Source organism: Hyperoodon ampullatus (genome assembly GCF_949752795.1).
Source record: "Hyperoodon ampullatus genome assembly, chromosome: 12".
In the NCBI taxonomy this organism is placed as follows: Eukaryota; Metazoa; Chordata; class Mammalia; order Artiodactyla; family Ziphiidae; genus Hyperoodon; species Hyperoodon ampullatus.
This window is the reverse complement of record NC_136925.1, coordinates 46308519-46331874: the sequence shown is the minus strand read 5'-3', so window position 1 is coordinate 46331874 and position 23356 is coordinate 46308519. Positions and strand designations below refer to the sequence as shown.

At 32.9% G+C, this 23356-nt stretch overlaps 1 protein-coding gene across 2 annotated transcripts in view; it reads right to left on the bottom strand.

Annotated features, from left to right (window-relative positions):
- Positions 1–371: 371 nt before the first annotated feature.
- The window catches only part of KPNA5 (karyopherin subunit alpha 5), a gene marked incomplete at both ends in the record, with an annotated part of 39278 nt that continues 16293 nt past the window's right edge, over positions 372–23356 (bottom strand). The window contains 8 exons of one of the 2 annotated variants that reach the window (XM_079716340.1): positions 372–559; positions 5528–5706; positions 8675–8802; positions 9386–9511; positions 11440–11518; positions 13545–13708; positions 16323–16422; positions 22870–22958. In XM_079716340.1, the coding sequence (XP_079572466.1) occupies positions 372–559; positions 5528–5706; positions 8675–8802; positions 9386–9511; positions 11440–11518; positions 13545–13708; positions 16323–16422; positions 22870–22958 (1053 nt within the window). Of the gene's footprint in view, positions 560–5527; positions 5707–8674; positions 8803–9385; positions 9512–11439; positions 11519–13544; positions 13709–16322; positions 16423–22869; positions 22984–23356 lie in introns of both variants that reach the window. The other variant, XM_079716339.1, reaches the window with a different exon arrangement.

The following is a 23356-nucleotide window of genomic DNA, read 5'->3' as shown; positions in this document are numbered from 1 at the left end:
TACTGCTAATGTGCAGTTTCCAAGAATGCTAGAAAAATTCAGAACCATTATTGTAATACTTTACTAAAGTTTTCCTTTTCAGGCTTATATTATTAAATAATCTCATAATGTATTTAACTGTTCACAAATAGATACAAAAAAAGATAAAACAATGAAAGACATATATACAGGCACACCAAAATAACAACAAAACTATAATAAAAGGTTGCATATGGATGGAAACTTTTGTTTTGTTTTGCTTTTTAAAAGTGCATTAACGTCTTTCTTTTTTGTTCTACATAAAAACACATCAAATATTCCTAATGACATTTCAAGAAAGGGGAGATATCTGAAGCTACCCTTTTTAGCCATTAATTTTTCCTCCTACCAAGTTAAAGTTGAAACCCTTCCATTGGTGCTTCCTGCTGCTGAAATACAAACTGTTGTTGGTTTTCATCCACTTGAGGTACAATATTGGAGTCGTCATCTTCTACACCAAAGTAATGTTCAATCAGATCAAAAGCCTTTTGGTAAATTTCCTGATTTTCATGGCTTTGCAGAAATTCGATTTTATACAGGCCTATTAATGCAAAGCATATGTACAAAAACAAAGTTGTTACTCAAATTTCAACATATATTTAAGTCAAAATAATCAATAGCATCCATCAGTCCACTGGCAGTTGGATTGTTATTTTTATCTAATTAAAAAGATTAAAATATAATTTTTAAAGGTTACTTTCCATTTACAGTTATTACAAAATATTGGCTATATTCCCTGTGCTGTATAACACATCCTTGAGCCTATCTTACACCCAATAGTTTGTACCTCTCACTCCACAACCCCACAGGTAACCACTAGTTTACTCTATAAGAGTCTGCATCTTTTTTATTATATTCACTAGTTTGTAGTATTTTTTAGATTCTACATATAAGTGATATCATAACTTTTATCTAATTTTTGCACATACTGATAGCCAACACTTATGCCCTATACTTCAAGAATGAAAGAATGGCGCAATGTGGTATGAAGAATAAGCACAGGCTGGGGAGTAGGAAGATCATAGACTCCACCCTTCTAGTTGTGTGATTTTTCCCAAATAAGTTTGGTTCCTCTGTACTTTAGTTTCTGAATTTTAAAATGACAGTTTTACATTATGTAACTCCACAAGTTGTTTCCAGAGTAATTGTGCTAAATAAAAAGCACAAAAAGGGAAAGCAACAAAATAAAAATTAAAAAACTAAAATACAAGCAAGCTACCACACAAGTTCTCTCACAGAATGAGCCAAAAGGTATCAATAAGGATAAATGAATACTATTTGCAAATCCAATACAGCCTATAAGTGAAACTGAAAAAGCTCATTTCGATAGTATAAGGAGAATCTACAGCGCTCTATTTTATTGCTTACAAGAAAATAATCTACATATAAGTCTGGGTGATGCTAAAAATCTTTTTCACTTATTACAGATAAACCTCTTCAATTATATGATTGCAGGATATAAGGAATAAGCAAAGTAGTCATATCTATATACAATCATAGAATAGCCTAAACTCTAGTATAACTTGGGATCAAAATAATGATTGTAGTAAGGAAATATTCTTAAATCAGTGATTGATATCTTTTATTTATATGATGTTTTAACCATTGACATTATATAATTTGAAATAAAGGCAAAGTGGTCTCCCAGGCTTGGTTCAAGAATCACAAATAAAAGCTTGACTCAACCATATAATATAATAGGACTTAAGACAGAAAGTGAATATTTAATGGAAATATATTGAGAGGAAAAAATACTGATTTAGATTCATGTGTTATCCTAAAATAAATTCCATGTGAGTTAAGTTAAATATTTTAAGACTCCAATCAGAAAAATCTAGCCAATAAATAAAATAATTTTCATCAAATCTCTGTGAGGACAATGACTTTATAAACTTCGAAGGAATAGAATATTAGGCTGAACCATTTATTAATTATAAAAGAACACGGTTTGGGGCTTCCCTGGTGGCGCAGTGGTTCAGAGTCCGCCTGCCGATGCGGGGGACACGGGTTCGTGCCCCGGTCTGGGGGGATCCCGCACGCTGCCGAGTGGCTGGGCCTGTGAGCCATGGCCGCTGAGCCTGCGCGTCCGGAGCCTGTGCTCCGCAACGGGAGAGGCCACAGCAGTGAGAGGCCCGCGTACCGAAAAAAAAAAAAAAAAAAGGTAAAAAGGATGGGAGAAAAGCTGTATTAAAATAAAATTAATTCAAATTTTTACCAAAAAAAAGACAAGTTGGTAACTGGACAAAGTATAATAAAGATGTAATTGAGATAAGGAAATACACTAACACATAGAAAATACACACCACTTTCTACATGAAATGAAACAAGAAACACATAAAAGCAACTTGGTGGTACCATTTTACATTGGCTAAATTAGCAAAATCAACAAAACAAGTAAGAGGCAGTGACACTGCCGAGTAACATGCCTTCAGAAAGCAAAATGAGAAAACATATGAAAAACTTAAAAAGAAGTTTGTGCCCAAGCTCAGCAATAATATTCCTGAAATTTTATCCCCAAATATTAACTCAACAGAAGAAAAATATTAATAAATATTATATTTTGTATTATTTGTATATTATTATTTTGTATATTTGTATATTATAAATATTAAAATATATTAATAATATAATTTTAATAAAAATTTTAAAATAAGCATCAGAAAGATGTTTATTTTGGCATATGTAAAGTACATAACGAACTGGAAACAAACTAATGGTCAACTACAAGAGTGTGGCTAAAACCCCACTTAATATGGCTAAAACAGCATGCAACATTCTCTTTTTATAACATTATGTGGCTATTGCAAATCACAGAAAATTATGCAAATCATAGAAATTATGTATTGTTTGGAGAAAATGTAAAATTTCTCCAAAATGTTAAAAGTAGAACACCAAACTATACATGGACTGCAGTTATATCAATGTAAACTAATTCTGCATAAGGACCATGTAAAAAGGATGGTAAATAATAAAAAGAAATTGTTAGGATAATAGAATTAAGGGTAACTGTGAAAAAAAGATATCAAAAATATTATACTGCTTTTACACAAAATATTTTTATAGAATTAGAGGGGGGAAATGCCTATGGTAGATAATTAAGAACTAACTCTCAACAAAGTGGGTATATAGTGAATGTACCTTAACATAATAAAGGCCATATATGACAAGCCCACAGGTAACATCATACTCAACAGTGGAAAAGCTGAAAGCTTTTCCTCGAAGATCAGGAACAAGACAAGATTGTCCATTCTCATCACTTTTATTCAACATAGTAATGGAAGTCCTAGCCAGAGCAATTAGGCAATAAAAAGAAATAAAAGTCATTCAATTCAGAAATGAAGAAGTAAAACTGTCACCATTTGCAGATGGCATATTATATACAGAAAATTGTAGACCCCACCAAAAAACTGTTATAACTAATCAATGAATTCAGTAAAGCCACAAGATATAAAATCAATATACAAAAATCTGTTGCATTTCTATACCCTAATAACAAACTATCAGAAAGAGAAATAAGGAAAACAATCCCATTTACAATTCCATCAAAAAGAATAAAATGCCTTGGAATAAACTTAACCAAGGAGGTTCATGAAAGACCTGTACGATGAAAACTATGATGAAAGAAACTGAAGAAGACACACATAAACAGAAAGACATTCTGTGCTCATGGATTAGAAGAATTAATACTGTTAAAATGTTCATACTATCCAAAGCAATCTACAGATCCAATACAATCTCCATCAAAATTCCAACAGCATTTTTCACAGAAATATAACAATTAATCTTAAATTTGTATAGAACCACAAAAGAACCTAAATAGCCAAAGAAATCTTGAAAAAGAAGAACACAGCTGGAGGCATCATGCTCCCTGATTTACACACTATATTATAAAGCTATAATAACCAAAACAGTGTAGTATTGGCATATAAACAGATCAGTGGAACAGAATAGAGAGCCCAGAAATAAACCCACACATATATAGTCAATTAATTTATGACAAAGGAGCCAAGAATATGCAATGGGGGGAAAGGACAGTCTTTTCAATAAGTGGTGCTGTGAAAATGATAGCTACATGCAAAAGAATGAAACTGGACCACTATCTTACACCATACTCAAAAGCTAACTCCAAATGGATTAAAGACTTGAATGTAACATGTGAAACCATAAAACTCCTAGAAGAAAATATAGGCGATAAGCTCCTCGACATTGGTCTTGGCGATGGTTTTTTGAATTTTGGAGTTGATGCCAAAAGAAAAGACCACAAGAGCAAAGATAAACAAGTGGGACCACATCACACTAAAAAGCTTCTGCACAGCAAAGGAAAACATCAACAATATGAAAAGACAACCTATGAAATGAGAGAAAGTATTTGCAAATCATATACCTGGTAGGGGATTAATATCCAAAATATATAAAGAATTCATACAACTCAATAGCATAAAACCAAACTATCCAATTAAAAAATGGGCAGAAGATCTGAATGGGCATTTTTCCAAAGGAGATACACAGATGGCCAACAGGTACATGAAAAGATGCTCAACATCATTAATCATCAGGGAAATGCAAATCAAAACCACAAGAAGATATCACCTTACACCTGTTAGAATAACTATTATGAAAAAGACAAGATAACAAGTGTTGGCAAGGATGTGGAGAAAGGGAACCCTTGTGCAGTGTTGGTGGGAATGTAAACTGATGCAACCACTATGGAAAACAGTACAGAGGCTCCTCAAAAAATTAAAAATATAAGTGTTGTATAATCCAGCAATTCTACTTCTGGGCATTTATCTGAAGAAAATGAAAACACTAACTCAAAAAATATATGAACCCTCATGTTCACTTCAGCATTATTTGCAATAGCCCAGACATGGGAGCAATCTAAGAATCCATCAAAGAATGAATGGATAAGAAAATGTATATGTATATATATATATATATATATATACATTCATTCCACACACAGTGGAATATTATTCAGCCATAGAAAAAAGAAGGAAATCTTGCCATTTGCAACAACCTGGATGGACCCTGAGGGTGTTACAGTCAGTGAAACAAGTCATAGGATAAAGACAAATACTGTATAATCTCACTTATATGTAGAATCTAAAAAAACAAACAAACAAACAAAAAACAAGCTCACAGGCACAGACAGATTGGCGGTTGCCAGAGGCAGCAGGTGGGGGGTGAATTATATGGGTGAAAGGGGCTGCCAAAAGGCACAAACTTCTAGTTTGTACAAGCTTTGGGGAAGTAATGTACAGCAATGGGGACTATAGTTAATAATACTGTATTGTATGTTTGAAAGCTTCTAAGAGAGTAAATCTGAAGAGTTCTCATTACAAGAAAAAAATTTTTAACTATGTTTCATGACATGAACTAAAATTATTATGCTCATTTTGCAGTATATACAAATATTGAATCACTATGTTATATACATGAAACCAATGTAATATATCACTTGTGTCTCAATAAAAAAGTTGATAGTAATTATAAATTTTTGACTGCTTACCATATGCTTCTTCAATGAGGGCACAGTATGGATTAATGCCTATTCCATTCTGCTTACATTCTTGTTCTCCAAGACGTAAAATATTTTCAAGTCCATTTAAAGCCACTTGCACTATTTTAGAGTCCATAACAGTCAACAGGTCACAAAGTGGTTTAATGCAGCCTAAGGCTACCAAATACCTTCAGAGTAATTAAAAAAAGAAAAGTGCAGAAAAAACATTTTAAAAGATTTAAATAAATATTATTTATAGCAATGACATGAAAATATTCTTCAGCGAAATGCTACATAAACAATTAAGTATTCCTATACAATCTCAAACATCAAAAAAATTTAAATCTTCACTTACATAGGAACCTGAAAATTCTTACTCTCCTAGTTTCATAATTTAACATAATTAGCAATAAATGGTATTACAAATATTACAGAAAAATACATGCAAGCAAACTTGTACTTACACCTGTTTTTGCATAGCATATGCGCACTAAGAATAATGGGCTCAAGGTTTATTTTTGATTTTGATTTTTATGGTTAGTTAGCCCATGAAACACATGGAGTCATATGGGGGTAGGTAGAAATGAAGATGGAGAAGAGACATCTAAATCAAACTTCAGGAAATTTCCCACAAAAACAATTGTAGTTAATGTTCTAAAACATCTGCTATGTTTCAGAAGCATAGAAGGCTTCTAGGAGCAAAACAGGCCATGTTGTGAATAATTTTAATAAATAATGATCACAAAAACTATTCTACTCATTTCCTAATGCTTTTTTCCTTTTCTAGTTGTTATTAGCTCCTTAAAGTAACTGATTTGTTCACTTGGCAAAAAGTCCACATTAAGCATGTCCTGAAGTCCATATTAAATATGCTCTAAAGCCAGGCTGCATGGCTTCAAGTCCTAATTCCACTCCTTATTAGTTGTTTGATTTTTGAGTAACTTCTCTGTGCCTCAGTTTGCACATCTTAAGTGGGAATAATAATAGTACCAAACTCAGAAGGTTGATGTGAGAATACTGCAAGTATTCAGTAACAGTTTCCATCCCCCCACCCCCTGGTTTTTTTAAATGTGCATACCTTCACTGGAGCACTCACTTGCCATATACTATTATTACTGTGACTGATCAAATATAATTGCTGAATGAATAACTATCTCACAGAGTTATAAAGTTAAAGTAAATAAAATACTTGAAAGTATTTGATGCACGGCTGATGCTCAATAATTGAAACGACTTAGCACAACAACTGGCACTCAGTAAATATTAGTGATATGCATGCTGAACCTTATCTGAGATCAAGACTTCTTCCCATATATGTAGAGTTAATGAAATGGTGAAAACTGGCTAGAAAAATAATGATCTCAGTTTGGACACCTGATTCATACTAATACATTTTAAGGAATAATATACAGAACAGACACAAAGACGAAAATAAATTGAAAAAAATACAACTGTTTATAGGTGGACAAACTTTGGGCCCCTAAGCAGATAAAAGTAACACCAGCATTTAAAAAAATACAAGTTAGAACAAATGAAAGACCTTGTTTTATTACTGCTTGTATTCATGACACAAATGAAATGGAAATAATACTAATTAAATCAAAGAAGAGGAATGGAAAATAAAAAGCAGAGACAGATGTTATCAACATGTAGAGATATGAATCTGAGAAAAGAAGATAACAGTACAAATGAAGGCAATAATAGACAATGATCTCCCAATAAGTAGATTTCAAAATCCTCTACGTGATTTGTAAAATGGTATAGCAGCCTGACTTCTTGTTTTTTGTTTTTTTTTTGTTTTTTGTTTTTTGTGGTACGCGGGCCTCTCACTGTTGTGGCCTCTCCCGTTGCGGAGCACAGGCTCCGGACGCGCAGGCTCAGCGGCCATGGCTCACGGGCCCAGTCGCTCCGCGGCATGTGGGATCTTCCCGCACCGGGGCACGAACCCGTGTCCCCTGCATCGGCAGGCGGACTCTCAACCACTGCGCCACCAGGGAAGCCCTGACTTCTTGTTTTATAAATTAAGAAATAAATCAAATATGCATTAGAAAATATTTCCTAAATAGTCACTTCAAGAAACCTAAAAAGTCCCGAGTTTCATGAAGGGATCCTCAGAACAAGAAGATTCTGTAGGAAGTCAGGCTTTTATAGAATTGCAAAGTAGAATTTTGCTATCAAGGAAAAAAGAGTGAAAGCAGAGAATTCCCTGGTGATCCAATGATTAGGATTCTGTGCTTCCACTGCAGAGGGCATGGGTTCCACCCCTGGTTGGGGAACTAAGATCCCGAAAGCTACAAGGTGCAGCCAAAAAAAAAAAGAGTGAACGCAGAAGATGAAAAGAGATTTAGGAATTGATAACAAAAATTATAATAAATTATACTAATGATAATAGCTAATCTTAGTACAGACCTTAATGCTTAGGCACCATGCTAAAGCACTTTAAATGTATGAATTACATTTAATTGTCAACATACTACCACAAGGTACTATCCATTATTGAATCCATTTAAAAAATGAAGAAAACTGGATTAGAGAGACTAAATGACTTTGTAAAGGTCACACATCTTTTACTGAAGGAACAGGATTTGAAAGCAGGCTGACTTCAAAGCCTATATAGCTATTATTTATATTGTTAGTAAAAGAAACAAATAAACAATAAAAGGCTAGAATCAAAAAGCTATCCTAAAAAAAAAAGCATAATTTATGGAAAAATACAAGTGAGATACTATCCATAGGTAAAGCTAACAACCAATTAGGAATGTCTATTTCAATTTTATTTTAAATAAGTGGATATTTAAATTTATTAGCCATTTTATAAAGTTACATGCATGTGATTTTAATGGCCTAAAAAATACTTAATGCCCATGATAGTATATTTTTCAAATTAACACAGGCTTCTTCTTCAGATTTTTTTAACCTCTGATTTTTCATAAGTAGTCTGCCAAGGAGAATGATGTTAATTATACTTTAAATGAAAAAAATAAACCACTGTGAATGAATAACTGATATAACAAATGCTGTCATTTCATATTAGAAATGCTTATGAAACTAACTTAGAAATAATGTTTTAGTTTCATCAACAAATAAAAAATATGTATTATTTGAAATTTTGTCCTATTTACATTTGTAAAACAGTTTAAAAAATCTGTTTCACACCTTATCTGTTCTGGAGTGCCTCCTGATGTCGCATTAGTTATTGCCCAAGCTGCTTCTTTCCTGGTGCGAAACTCTGCTTTCTGAAGAATATCGATTAATATAGGAAAAATATTTGCATCTATAACAGCCTGAGGAGAAAAAAATAATCATAATCAATACAAATACTATTTTAAAAATATTAGGAAGTAGATGAATTTTGAAACTTGTTGGCTTTAAAATGTCAGAATTTTTGGAAACACCTTTGGAAATATTTTTACTTCCAATCTTCCAACAAACTTTCACATACTTTCTTTTTAAGACTGTAGAATATATTAGCAGAATATAAATTTTAAAGATGATAAAGCACCAGCATATGATTGATCAAAATGCATTAGTAATCACTGACTCAAGGAGCTTGATGGGGCACTAATAAATCATTATTTAAAAACTTTGAGAGGAAGATCATTGCCTAACTTATATTTAAGCCTAATGAAATTCAATCCCTTTTTAAAGACTAAATGTTATGTGTCAGGCACTGTACTAGAATGCCTAGTATAAGTAAATGTTATTATTTTAAAGGAGGAAAGTCCAGTTCTTTAAAACACTTTTCAAGAATCTTTTAAAAACCTTTTTTTAGTAACTCACTAAAAAAAATCACCGATAAAATGCTGACTTTCGTCCAAAATGACTCCTGAGATCTTCCTGTTTTTTTCAGATCTGAAAGGTATTTACCTGAATCTGAACTCTATTTCCAGCAGTGATGTTTGAAACAGTCCAGCAGGCTTCTTTTCTGATTGACTCCTTTGAGCTATACAATAAGTGTAAGAGATAGGGTAATGCAAAGCAATTCAAAATTACCTAAAACAAACAACAACAAAAATGGAAATAGAAAGTTTTATTGGAGAAAAACTACACAAAAATATACTAATTATTTGGTACAGATGAACCGGTTTTGCAGGGCAGAAATAGAGACACAGATGTATAGAACAAAGGTATGGACACCAAGGAGGGAAAGCGGGGGTGGTAGTGGTGGTGGGATGAACTGGGAGATTGGGATTGACATAGATACACTAATATGTATATAATAGATAACTAATAAGAAACTGCTGTATAAAAAATAAAATTCAAAACTTCAAAAAAAATACTATTTAGAAACACAAAAATCATTCTGCATTAAAAATCATTAACTGCATTGAGAAAAAAGAAAAAAGCAATTCCTCTCAAAGTAAAACTTAAGCACTTGCTGTCTTCTACCCTCCCAATTTGCCAAAAGTTGTTCAATGTTGGTGTAGTGAAGTGCCCTGTTCTCAATCCACTCATCTGCAAATAAAAGCAGCGTATTCAGAGGTGTGTCCTTCAAGTTTACAAATACATTCAGAGTTCGACTGATACAACTATTTGAAGAGAGATTTAGTGATTGGTCAACAACCATCCTCTAAGTTTTGCCAAATGAAAAAAATGTACAGGGAAAAATATATCTGTCTATCAACATATCTCAAACAGTCTGAAAGTATCTAATTCCATAACTGTTACGAAACCTTAATGTGTATAAGTCTGTTTGTTTCATTAAAATTTTTACTGTTCCATTTTCCATTTTCCTTTTCTAAGTAAGTATAGTCTGCTTTGTCTCTTTACATTCGTTATTCCATGGCAAGGTTAACTATGTTCCATTTTCATAGTACCCACAATGATTTACATTAAGTTTACTTGGTGAAAAACATATGAAGCAGTGCACCAAAATTCTGCTGAAAACAGTGTATGTTTAGAAGTGCATTTTATTTTAAAGAGCTATTTTAAATTAATAACTATCAATTTCTAAAGATCTACTGTTTGATAACTAAAGTACCTAAATAAGTACCTAAATATGACTTTAAAATATTAAAACTGAAAGAATGTAGATTAGAATAAAAAGGTTACTTTATGATGGCAAACAAAGGAGGATTTAATGTTTCAGAGTTTAAGCTTCTGTCTTCAAGAAAGACCACCCCACATCTGAAGTCAATCTGACAACACACCTTTTGTTTTTGACACCTCACCATCCTCCAAGACAGGCAGACAAAGGCAGACAAAGACACACACACACACACACACACACACACACACACACACACACAGAGTGAGTTACTAATCTGGAAATGTTTCCTTGCTATCCTTCCTTCCATTCTCATAATCAGTCTACAATTTACTATAAAAGGCCCTTCCATTTCCAACCCCACTTTTAACCTATTTATAATCAATCACCATCTCACTAGCAGTTTCTTTACCAGTCAAGTTTAACGCTTCTTAAACATAACTCACACGTCTGTCTCTGTACCTACAGTCACATGAATTTCTTCTAGTCTGCTGAAATTCTTCTCCACTTATAAGATTTAGCTTTAGTTCCAACTCCTTTATGGAATCTACAAAGATTTCTCAGCACACTGATCTCTTTTTAAAATTTTTATACTATTTACTGACAAATCAGTTCTCAGCAAACATACTATCTCAGGTAATTTGCTTTGTTTCAATATATATTTTCTCCTCAATTGAACTGTAAACCCCTGAAGAGCCGAACTCCTATCTTGTACTTCTTTACATCGATATAGGTCTAGGATAGTGCTTTCAGATAGAGGTATCTGAGATGGATTGCTTACTATCAAAAATATGCTTACTGTCACACTGTAGATGCCTGCATAATTATGGTAATGGTAACATCTTGATTAATATGTAATCAAGTGGTGTGAAACATGATAAACTTCTTAAAGTTCATTATGTCACCAGTTCATCACATTAAAGTCTGAACTCACCTGTGTTTGTATATCATCACCAGTCACAATATTACCAACTGCTCTTAATGCAGGTGATACAACTTTATAATCATTGTGCCTAAAAGTAATAAAAATATGAACTTACATACTATACTAAAAGTTACAGAAAATTTGCAAAAATTGTACAGAAAATTCTTGCATACTCTCTACCCAGAGATCCCATTCAAGTTTCACTAATTATCTCAGTAATATTCCTATAACAAAGAATCTAACCCAGAATCATGTGTTGCACCCATGTCTCTCTAGTCTCTTTCAACTCAAAACAGTTCCTTAGTTTTCCCTTTGACAATCACAAGCTAGTTATTTGTTTTTTTTGTTGTTGTTCAGTGATTAAGACCAAGTTATATGCTTTTGGCTGAGATGTCACAAATGCTATATAGTCTTTTCATTACATAGTATTGGATGGCATATGGTATCTATTTTGTCCATTATAGTGGCACTGGCCTCTGGTCACTTAAGATGGTGTCTCCCAGATTTCTTCACTTTAACATTACTGTTTTTCCCTTTATAATTGTTTTGTGAAGAAATACTACTTTTAGACCATGTAAAATCCCATTCCTTAATCTGCTTTCACCACGAGTTTTAGCATATCTTGATATTTATTGTCTGAATTATTAATAATTATTAGTATTGTTGCCCATGATGATTTTCTAATACTATCACTTCAACTATGTGTCTTTTCTATCTATTGATCTATCTACTTATTTTAGTGTGGACTCATGGATTCCTATTTTATTCAATAAGTTATGTTACTACAATTTATTTCAATGCTCAAATCATCCCAGGTTTAAGCAATAGGAGTCCCTTCAAGTGGACTTCTGTGTCCTTTTGACATTTCTCTATTCTTTGAGCACTCATTACTTTCTGGGTTCATCTTATTTTTTTCTCAGTCCCAGCCCTGGAATTAGTCATTTCTTCAAGAACCTGTTAACTCTACGTGGTGGACAATAGTGTTTAAAAACCAAGATTTATGCATTTGGTGTGCTCATCTTGTTAGTACAGATGTGTCACTGCTCTCAGGCCCCTAAGAGGACACATAACATACATACACATATATTTACATATACATTTTTTTCTATATCTATCTCTTTATGATGAAAGCCATGAGTTCACATTGATACCTCTACTTCAGATCTAATACCACAAGATTATTCTGGCTTTTCTCCTTTTCATATGTATATCTCCATTTTCTAAGAATAAGAAGCTGGCTTCTGTTACCATAATCTCTCTATATATGACCAGTCTTCTGATCCAGCTAAGCTGCTATCCTATCCCATAGTGTGTTGGCTCCAACCCCTGCTCCAGCCTGCTTATCTGCTCTGCTCTAGTGGGTGCCATCCTTAACCTAGATCCTGATCTGATCACCCTGTTGGATCTGCCTTCCCATCCTCCTCAGATGTTGTCCTCAAGCTAGGGCTACAACCCCTTATCGAACCTCTCTTTTTCTACCATCTACCTTGTTTGGGCCTACCTAATGGTTTTCTGACAAAAGAAGAAAGGATGAAATATAATACATTTTTTTAAAAGAAGAGGATGAGGAAACTACAATATCTTTCTAAAACAAGTTTTCTTACAACTTTTTAACTTCTTTGTAAAGCAAATCTGTTCTTTTTAAAGAAGGTAGCAATAATAGCCCAGCAAAGAGAAACATGATCTTTAATACAGGTGAAATACTAAAGTTTTTCACTGCATGGACTTATACACAAATTAATTACTGTAATGAACAATTAACTAGATTATTGGTCCTGTGAGAGCAGAAACTGTATTCCATACATCATTAATACATTGCACAACAGTAGCAGGTAATAGGCATTCCATAAATACTTGTTGAATTAAGTCCCGCCCATTCCTGAAGAGATTAAAACTAGTAAAAGATTAAAACTAGTAAAATTCATTAACAAACTGATTAGTTCCAAACAGTTTAAGGGTCAAATTCTCAGTATTATAGCTATTCTGTGGAGTGGACTTGGTAGCTTTTCAATCCTTCCTGAAGATAGTGAATCTTGAGATGTTTAGAAGGCCACTACTCTAATTGCTAAACTTAAAACACAATCATACACTTATTAACAATAAATTATAGTTACATCAAAAGTTCCACCAATCTTCGACAGACTCCAGAATCAATGACAGCTTGAATTTTATCATTGGATCCATCTGAGAGATAAGAAAGGGCCCAACACACATCTGCTAATATATCTGGGTCACTGCTAAACAACAATCGTGACAGGACATTTAAGCAAGGTGAAACCTGGAAGGGAAGAAAGAGCCAGTATTTAAAATTTTTCTCTATCTGAAACAAAGTTTCTTTAGGAAAATTGTTTCTACTCTGTTTAAAGTGAAAATTTAATGCTACAAAAATACCAGAGAAATTAAGACATTCTATTATTTTAAATTATGATCATGAAAACTATATATAAATATGAAACTGATTATGATTCCAATTTATCTTATATTGAATAAGATATGTGGTAATTTAAAGTTCTTAAAAATAATTAAGTACGTATTTGGGATGCCCTGTCTATGTCCAAATCATACACACACACCCTCAATGATTTAAAAAACAAAGTCCTACAGAGTTCTAGTTTTAAGAGAGTAAAATAAAAACATTTCTGTTTCTGGCTTCTCAGAAACAAGGAAAAGAAGAAATAGCAATACAAATCTCATCTTTGAGGAGTCCAGTAGACATTTATACCTGACCACAACTGGTGAACTACAGAAACTGAACTTTGGGGTATCAAGCATAGAGGAGGTTGAAATTAAACACTGGATTGGAAACTATAGAGATTAAGTAAAAGTTACATACTGATTGAATTGAAAACTTCCAGCCCTCTTGCAATTCCCAGCTCCCAGATCTCCAGTGGTATTACCTAGTCAACCCAATTTACCCACCTTCCAACAGGAGAGTGGAAAATCTGTCTCTAGAGAAACAAAACAGTCTTAGAAAACATACTGAAATTTTGAGTTCCTCAAAGAAAATATGGTTTTGCTGCCCAATTATTCTACAATGAAGCCCATAAGATAACAAGCCTGTACACCCATCTTCCAATCAGCTTTTTAGTGCCTGCCTCCTGAGTATTTCCAGCGTGTCAAGGATCACCAGATATATGAGGAGAGCCTCCAGTACGAAAGAGATCAAGACAAACAAACCATAAACAAAACAAAAATGTAGAAAGAGAGACATAGAAAAAAGAAAACTTCAAAAATTATAAATCCACAGGTAAGAAAATTTGCTGAAACAATAAAAGAACAAAATTCTACAGAAAGATAAGCAATCAAAGAACAAACAAAATTATTGTTGAGAATATAAAATATGTGGAAATAAAATTTCAAAAAAATTTGAAAGATAAAGGAATCTCAGAAAATCACAAAAAATTTACTTAACAAAAGTCTTAAGCCCTATTACTGTGATATTACACTGTAAGTTTGGAATACATAAGTAAACAAAAAAGACCAAGATTCCTAACTCTAAAGAGTTTACACTTTAGAGGAAGATTTTTTTAAGTTAATATAAATAATAAACACATATTATGTTAAAAGGTGTTAAGAAAAAATGAGAGTAAAATGTGGGGGTCCGTGGCTGGAGGATAGTGATAGATTATACTAAATACAGTAGCTAAGGTAGAGCTCATGGAACAGGTAACTTCTAAGCAAAGACTTAAAGATGAGGGAATTAATCAGGTAGATATTAAGCAATGTCATAGGGCAGTGGCTCTCAAAGTGTGGTCCATGGACCCCCTTGAAAACTTTAGGGGGTCTTTAATGCCAAAACTATTTTCATAATTATACTAACACATAATTGGCCTTTTTCATTTTGTTGACATTTGCATGAAAAGTATAAAAGAAATGGTGGGTGTCATACAGAGTGAAGTAAGTCAGAAAGAGAAAAACAAATACCGTATGCTAACACATATATATGGAATCTAAAAAAAAAAAAAAAATGGTTCTGATGAACCTAGGGGCAGGACAGGAATAAACATGCAGACGTAGAGAATGGACTTGAGGACAAGGGGAGGGGGAAGGGTAAGCTGGGACGAAGTGAAAAAGTAGCACTGACATATATACACTACCAAATGTAAAATAGATAGCTAGTGGGAAGCAGCTGCATAGCACAGGGAGATCAGCTTGGTGCTTTGTGACCACCTAGAGGGGTGGGATAGGGAAGGTGGGAGGGAGGCACAAGAAAGAGGGGATATGGGGATATATGTATACACATAACTGGTTCACTTTGTTATACAGCAGAAACTAACACAACATTGTAAAGCAATTATACTCCAATAAAGACATTAAAAAAAAAAAAAGGTGGGTAAAACTATCAGCACATTTGCACAAATCAAAGCAGTGATACCAAATGTACCACAGATCTTTGTATTCTTCATGTCCACACACTTGTAGTTAAAAGTGGGGAGGAAGAATAACCTTGAAGAAGCAGTAAAAATTACTAATTTTATTAAATCTCAACCCTTGAATACATGTCTTCTGAATATATTGTGAGATAAAATGGGAAATACACATAGTGCACTTCTGCATTATCAAAAAAGTAAGATGGTGATCCCCAGGAAAAACACTCATTTGAATTACAAGCTGAATTAGCAATTTTTTCCCATGGGAATACCATTTTTACTTAAAAGACTGTTAATCATTATTCAGTCTTAGATATTTGGCAGACATTTTTTTTTTGGAAAATAAAGTGAGCCTTTCCATTGTATATCTTTTGATTTTATGTATGTGCAAATATTGTCTAGTCAATAAAAAAAATAATTACTAAAAAAAGAGTAAAGTCCCTTTAATCTCTAAAAATCTATAATAAGGAGACTTAAAAGTTTATGTAGACAGATTCCTTAATTTGTATATTTTACAAATACCTTACTAAAGTTTGGAGGAGGATTTTTGCCTCTACATAAATTTGAGAGGGCCCATACTGCATTTCTGGTTGTTGTAAGTCTGTTTGAATTTGTTAATAACCTGCCAAGAAAAAGAAAAAAGGAATTGTCACTTCACATTCATTTTTCCTCTTTAGCTATTTTCTACTATCATAACATAAAAATTCTTTATATACTTTATAAGGAATTCAAACTGACCTGGTAAAATAGGAAAAGGGATTTTTAAAAATTCAAAAACAAATATATCACAGCTCTGTTTTGAAATTTAAAAAATATGACTTGAATGGATTCTTATAAGACATAAAACATGTTCAAAATAAAGAGTGCCATGGTAAACTGACATTAATTTCTATTTATTTTAAAAAGAATATATTATTAGATTACTTTTTTAACCGTGAAAATAATACACTATACAAATTCATGAAGTAAGGACTACAGAGCCAAACTGAATGAAGATCAGCTGTTGAGAAGAGATAGTTTGTTTTCTTTTGTTTTGTTTTAAACAGATTGCCTATCTTAGTATTTTCATCTGCAATCTGCTATCAACCTGCTAGAAGTACAGAGAACCTAGCTTTAAAAAAAATTCTTGTTCTGGAGTGACTTCAGCAAAAATGGTAGAGAAGGGAACTCTGGGGGCCTATCCTTCCCCGAAACACCAAAAAATTTTTGCAAACTCTGTCAGAATCAACTTTATCAGAACTCTCCAAGAAAGTAAAAGTTCACAATAAGCAAGTAAACTTTTAATCAGGGGCTGAAATGTGGTAGGAGAGCTTTCTGGCAATATAACTTGCCTTTGCCCAATCCCCTCCCCGGCCTGGAAGCAGCCTTGAAGACAAAAGCTGGAGTTCCCACTGTGAGTTCTGGTTCCAAAAGGGGCTATGGAGACTTTGTTTCCAAGGAATTGTGTTGCTCGGTTTTGACCTGTCTGGGTACTCCCTGAAGGACCAATGAAGGGCTTGCCTTTGTTTTGCCTAACTGGGAACTCGCTCATTAAGATCAATATCTGATTTGTCATCAAAAACCATGGAGGACAGAAGGCAATAATATATTTAAAGGGCTGAAAGAAAACTGTCAAAGAAGAATTCTATATCCAGCAAAATTACACTTCAAAAATGAAGGAACAACAAAAGCTGAGGAAATTCCATCACTAGTAGATCCGCTTTATAAGTATAACTATAATAACTAAAATGTCCTGAAATAAAAGGACAATAAATAATGACTCAAGACCATATGAAGAAATAACACCACTAAAAATAACTACACAGGTAAATGTAAAAGGCATTATTATTTTATTTTTGGTTTATAATTTCTCTTTTTTCTATGATTTAAAAGATACATACATAGAGCAATAATTACAAATCTATGTTAACAGGCACACAATGTTTAATAATGTAATTTGTGACAACAGTAACTTATTGTAGGACAGAGATGTAAAGGAACATGCTAAAACCTACAGAATGCAGTGAAAGCTCAGAGGGAAAATTGTAGCTGAAAACACCTACATTAAAAAAGATCTCAAAAAAATATAACATAAACCTTCATCTTAATTAAGAAACTAAAAAAATTAGAGCAAACAAAACCCCAAGCTATCAGAAGGAAGGCAATAATAAACAGCAGAAATAAATGAAATAGAGAAGAGAAAAACGCTAAAGAAAATGAACTAAATCAAAAGTTGATTCTTTGAAAGAAAAATCAACAAAATAAACAAACCTTTACCTAGACTGACAAAGAAAAAAAGACTTAAATTAGGAATGAAAGTGGGGATATTACTACTTATCTTTCAGAAATACAAATAATTATAAGAGAATACTATGAACAATTGTAAGCCAACAAACTGGGTAACCCAGAAGAAATGAACAATTTCTAAGAAACACATAAACTACCAAACTGACTCAAGATGAAACAGAAAATCTAAATAGATATATAACAATAAAAGATACTGAACCAGTAATCAAAAACTTTCCAATAAAGAAAAGTCCAGCACGAGACAGCTTCACTGGTAAATTCTACATTAAAGAAGAATTAAATCCTTCTCAAACTCTTCCAGGAAATAGAAGAGAACATTCCTACCTATCAGCATTACCCTGATATCAAAGCCAAAGACATCACAAGTATGTATGTATATTCCTAGTAGATACGAAAAAACTTTAACACAATTCTAGGAAACTGAATCTAGCAACATATTAGAAGGATTATACACTACGAACTAATGGGATTTATCCCAGGAATGTGAAGATGATTCAGTGAACAATAGCAAACAATATAATACACCACAGTAATAGCATGAAGGAAAAAAACATGTGATCATGTCAGTTGACACAGAAAAAGCATTTAACAGATCCCAACACCTTTTCATGATAAAAACATGCAACAACCTGGGAATATAAGGAAACCACCTCAATATGATAAAGGATATTTATGAAAAACCCACAGCTAACATCATTCTCAATGGTGAAAGAGTGATAAAAGGCAAGACAAAGATACCTGCTTTTGCCGCTTTTATGCAACGCTGTACTGGAAGCTCTAGCCAGAGCAATCAGGCAATAAAAAGAAATAGAAGGCATCCAAATTGGAAAGGAAGAACTATCACTATGCACAGGTGACATGACCTTATATATAGAAATCCAAAAAAATCCACACAAAAAACTAATAGTGCTAATAAATGAATTCAACAATGGTGCAGGATACAAGATCAACACACAAAAATCAACTGTATTTCTATACATTGGGTACTGAACAAGTCAAAAAATCCAAGAAATAACTGCATTTAAAATTGCATCAAAGAGGATAAAATACTTAAAGATGAAATTTAACCAAGACCTGTACAGTAAAAACTATGAAATATTGTTGAAGAAATTAATGAATACTTAATTATATTAAAAGATATCACATGTTCACAGATGGAAGACTTGATTTTGTTAAAACAGAAATACTCCACAAAGTGATAAGTGATATACAGTTTCAATGCAATCGCTATCAAAATGCCAATGGTATTTTTTAGAAATGGAAAAGGGAGGCATCAAATTTGCATGGAATTACAAGGAACCTTGAATAGCTAAAACAACATGGAAAAAAAAATTGAAGGCAAACTGAAGGACTCACACCTCCTGATTTCAAAACTTACCATGAAAGCTACAGTAATCAAAACAGTTACTGGCATAAAGACAGATGTACAGATCAATGGAACAGAATGTAAGAATCCAGAAATAAACTCACACATGGATGGTCAACTCATATTCACCAAGGGTGTCAAGACCATTCAATGAGGAAAGAACAGTCTCTTCAACCAATCATGCTGGAACAAGTGGATGTCCACATATACCTCATGTCATATAAAAAAAAATAGCTCAAGATGGATCAAAAATGCAAATATAAGAGATAAAACTATAAAACTCTTAGAAGAAAACAAAAGGGTTTCATGACCCTAGATTTGGCAATGGTTTCTTACAAATGACACAGAAAACATAAGCAACAAAGGAAAAAAATAGATAAATTGGACTTCATCAAAATCAAAAACTTTGTGAATCAAGGAAATTATCAAGAGTGAAAAGACAACCCAGAGAATGCAAAAAATATTTAAAAATCACATATCTGACAAGAATCTATCCAGAATATATGAAGAATTCTTATAACTCAACAACAAAAAGACAAATAACTGAATTTAAAAATATGCAAAGGACTTAGATATTTCTCCAAAGAAGATACACAAATAGCCAACAAATGTATGAAAAGATGTTCAGTGTCATTAGGAAATGCAAATCAAAGCAAAATGAGATACCACCTCACATCCACTAGGATGGCCTAAATCAGAATAACAGACAAATGTTGGTGACAAAGTGGAGAAACTGGAACCCTCACACACTGCTGGTGGAAATGTAGAATGGTGCAGCTACTGTGGAGAAAGTTTGGTGGTTCCTAAAAAGTTAAAGATAGCGTTACTACATTACCCAGCAATTCCACCGGTAGGTAATACATAAAAAGAATTGAAAACTGGTGTTCAAACAAAAACTTGTACACAAACGTTCATAGGAGTACTATTCACAGTAGTCAAAAGGTGGGAATAATCCAAATGACCATCAACTGACGAATGTACCACAAAATGTGGTACATCCATACAATGGAATATTATTTAGCTATAAGAAGAACAAAGTATTGATACATGCTACCATATGAATGAACCCTGAAAACCATATGGTAAGTGAAAGAAGCCAGACACAAAAGGTCACACACTATAATGATTTCATATATATGAAATATCCAGAATAGGTAAATACATAAAGACAGAAAGCAGATTAGCGGTTTCCAAGGACTGAGGCACTGGAAAAAGGGGATGTGACTGCTTAATGGGTATTGAGGTTTCTGTCTGGAGTGATAAAAAGTTCTAGAACTAGATAGAGATTATGATTGCAAAACACTATGAATGTACTTAATGGCAGTAAATTGTACACTTTAAAATGGCAAATTTTATACTGTGTATATTTTATCACACACACAAAAAAATGTTCTAAATGTTTTCCTATAAACAGTCTTTGAAGCCTCCTAAAACCATAACTCATTTAGAAATAAATTAGTTACACTGATTTTCTATATCAGGGGTTGACAGACATTTTCAGTAAATACTTTTGGCTTCACAGGCCTTTCGCTGTTGCAACTATGAACTCTGCTGACGTAGCATGAAAGCAACCGTAGACATTAAGTAAGCAAATTGATGTGACTGTGTTTAATAAAATTTAATTTTCAAAAACAGGGGACAGGCCAAATTTGGCCTGAAGACTGTAGTTGGCCAAGCTGTGATGTATACTATTTTCTTCACTTGTATTAATGGGATTATTATGAGAAATTGCAAATCTTTTCTTGTCCAGATTTGCTGTATTATAAATTAAAGTTGAATTAAATTAAAACAACAAAGCTGTATCAGTATAGAAAGTCCATAGTAGCAAAAGGCTTATATTTACTGAGAATAAAACAAGTTGAAACTCCCCAAGGCAGAATTGATAAAACCATATTATATTAATAGAAATTTTATGTATACTTAAGCATTAGCTAAATGTGAATTTCAATGTGAACTACAGATTATCCATAATCTTTTTTAAGTTAATACCATTTTTCCTTTTGACCAACTACAGTGAGAACACCTGGCAGCTAACTTGACATAACTTCCTTTTTACGACGTTTCTCAATTTTTTAATGAACCTTTGAAACTTTCTAAACCTACTCTTTTTCTGAAATTTATTATGTTTATAACCAGGACTACATAGCTGGGTACTATTTGTTTGTCATTAGTTTTATTTTTTAGTTTGGTTTCTTTAGTCATAATTAAAAGCTCCTTAGAACATTTAAAGGGATTAGAACTAATAAATACATACTTACTATTTCATAAACCATTACCAACTTGAGATATTAACAAATAATAAAATGAGCTAGAGACAGAGAGCAAAAGTGAAAAGAGAAACAAAGTGCTCACAGTTAATCTACAAACCATATAATCAGGCCAAAAAAGTCTCAAATTGAAAATTTAAGAGATGTTTTTAATAGTATGAACTCCAAAATAACTCCGATATTGAACCCTGAATCAGTGTTTTCCTTCATGGCTTAACTAAATTCTCAAATACCATAAAGCTTAACTCTGGATAAGCCCAAAGTAAATGAAATCACAAGTGGTTCAGTGGCATCCACATAGTAGGTACTCAATGTTAGTTGAGTGAAATGATGCTGAGAAATCCATTTTGTCCATGGAAAGTTATGCTCTCTAAAATAATAAAATATCTTTTGCAAAATCGTATCTAAAAAGTTATTCTTCCTATCCAATTTCTCAGCTTGGAAAGGATGGAGAATGGCCTAGAAATGATAAGAGTAAAATTTTCCCTTTCAATCATCTCCTCAATTAGTTTTTCCTTTTTCACTATTGACCACTGGCATTTAGCCTAAATAAAAATCCTCTTAGTAAATGATAACCAACATAGATAAAGAAACCTATCTTTCAAATAATTTTATGTCATTTCTGTAAAGAACCTTACATTATAGGGTAATTTCTTTTTTAAAAAAAGTATAAGGTATTTGAAAAAGAAACGATAGCTAAGTCATTTTAAGTAAAATTCTAATTCTGAAAGAAAACTCTTTGTTCTCTGAACATTTCAAAATCAAATATGAAAACCTGACATCCTCAATACATCATCTGTTCATGTAGTAAATACTCCCTGCTTTAGCAACTTTTAAATTTTTATTGTATTAAAAACTATTACTTATCCTTGTTTTGTAGAATAATTATTTTAGCACAGTAAGCATCAAGTAAGCAAGGACCACTGTGAAGTGTGGCTTAAGAGAACATAAAAGACAGATATGATACAACTGGAAAAATTTTTTTGTTGTTAGTTTTACATACTTTCAAGCTATTTCAGGCTTGGATAAACATAAGCGAAATTTAAAAGTATCACTGAAGAACTTAATTGTGTATGTAGTAATATAGTGTAGAAAACAGTTTGCTTTTCCCAAAGTAGTATTTAATCATGATAAACTTAAAAGTACTTACTCTAAAAGAGGAGGAAGTATTTCACAATTCAAAACAAAATCTCTGCATTCTGCATTGTCACCAGCAATATTACCAAGTGCCCAAACAGCCTTAGAAAAATAAGAAAAAAAGATTCTTTTATGGCAAGATCTTAAATAAGATGCTCTCCCTTAAGAATGAGATTTTAGTGTAAAAGGAAAAAAGTGATAGTTTTCAAGATGTTAAAACAAACATGCTAGTAGGAAACAAGAAAGGAAAACTTTAAAAGTACCTTTAATAATATTTTTAGTCAAACTGAAGCATAGGGCATTTAAAAACTTTTTCTTACATGCTAGTGAAATGTTTATTCTGTTCAACAAAGAGATAGTTTGTCTACTCTGAATCTACATGGAGAGACAAAATAGAGTTGACCCTTGAACAATGACCAGGTGAGGGGCACTAAGCCCTGCACAGTCGAGAATCCATGTATAACTTTACAGTTGGCCCTCCTTATCCAAGGTTCTGCATT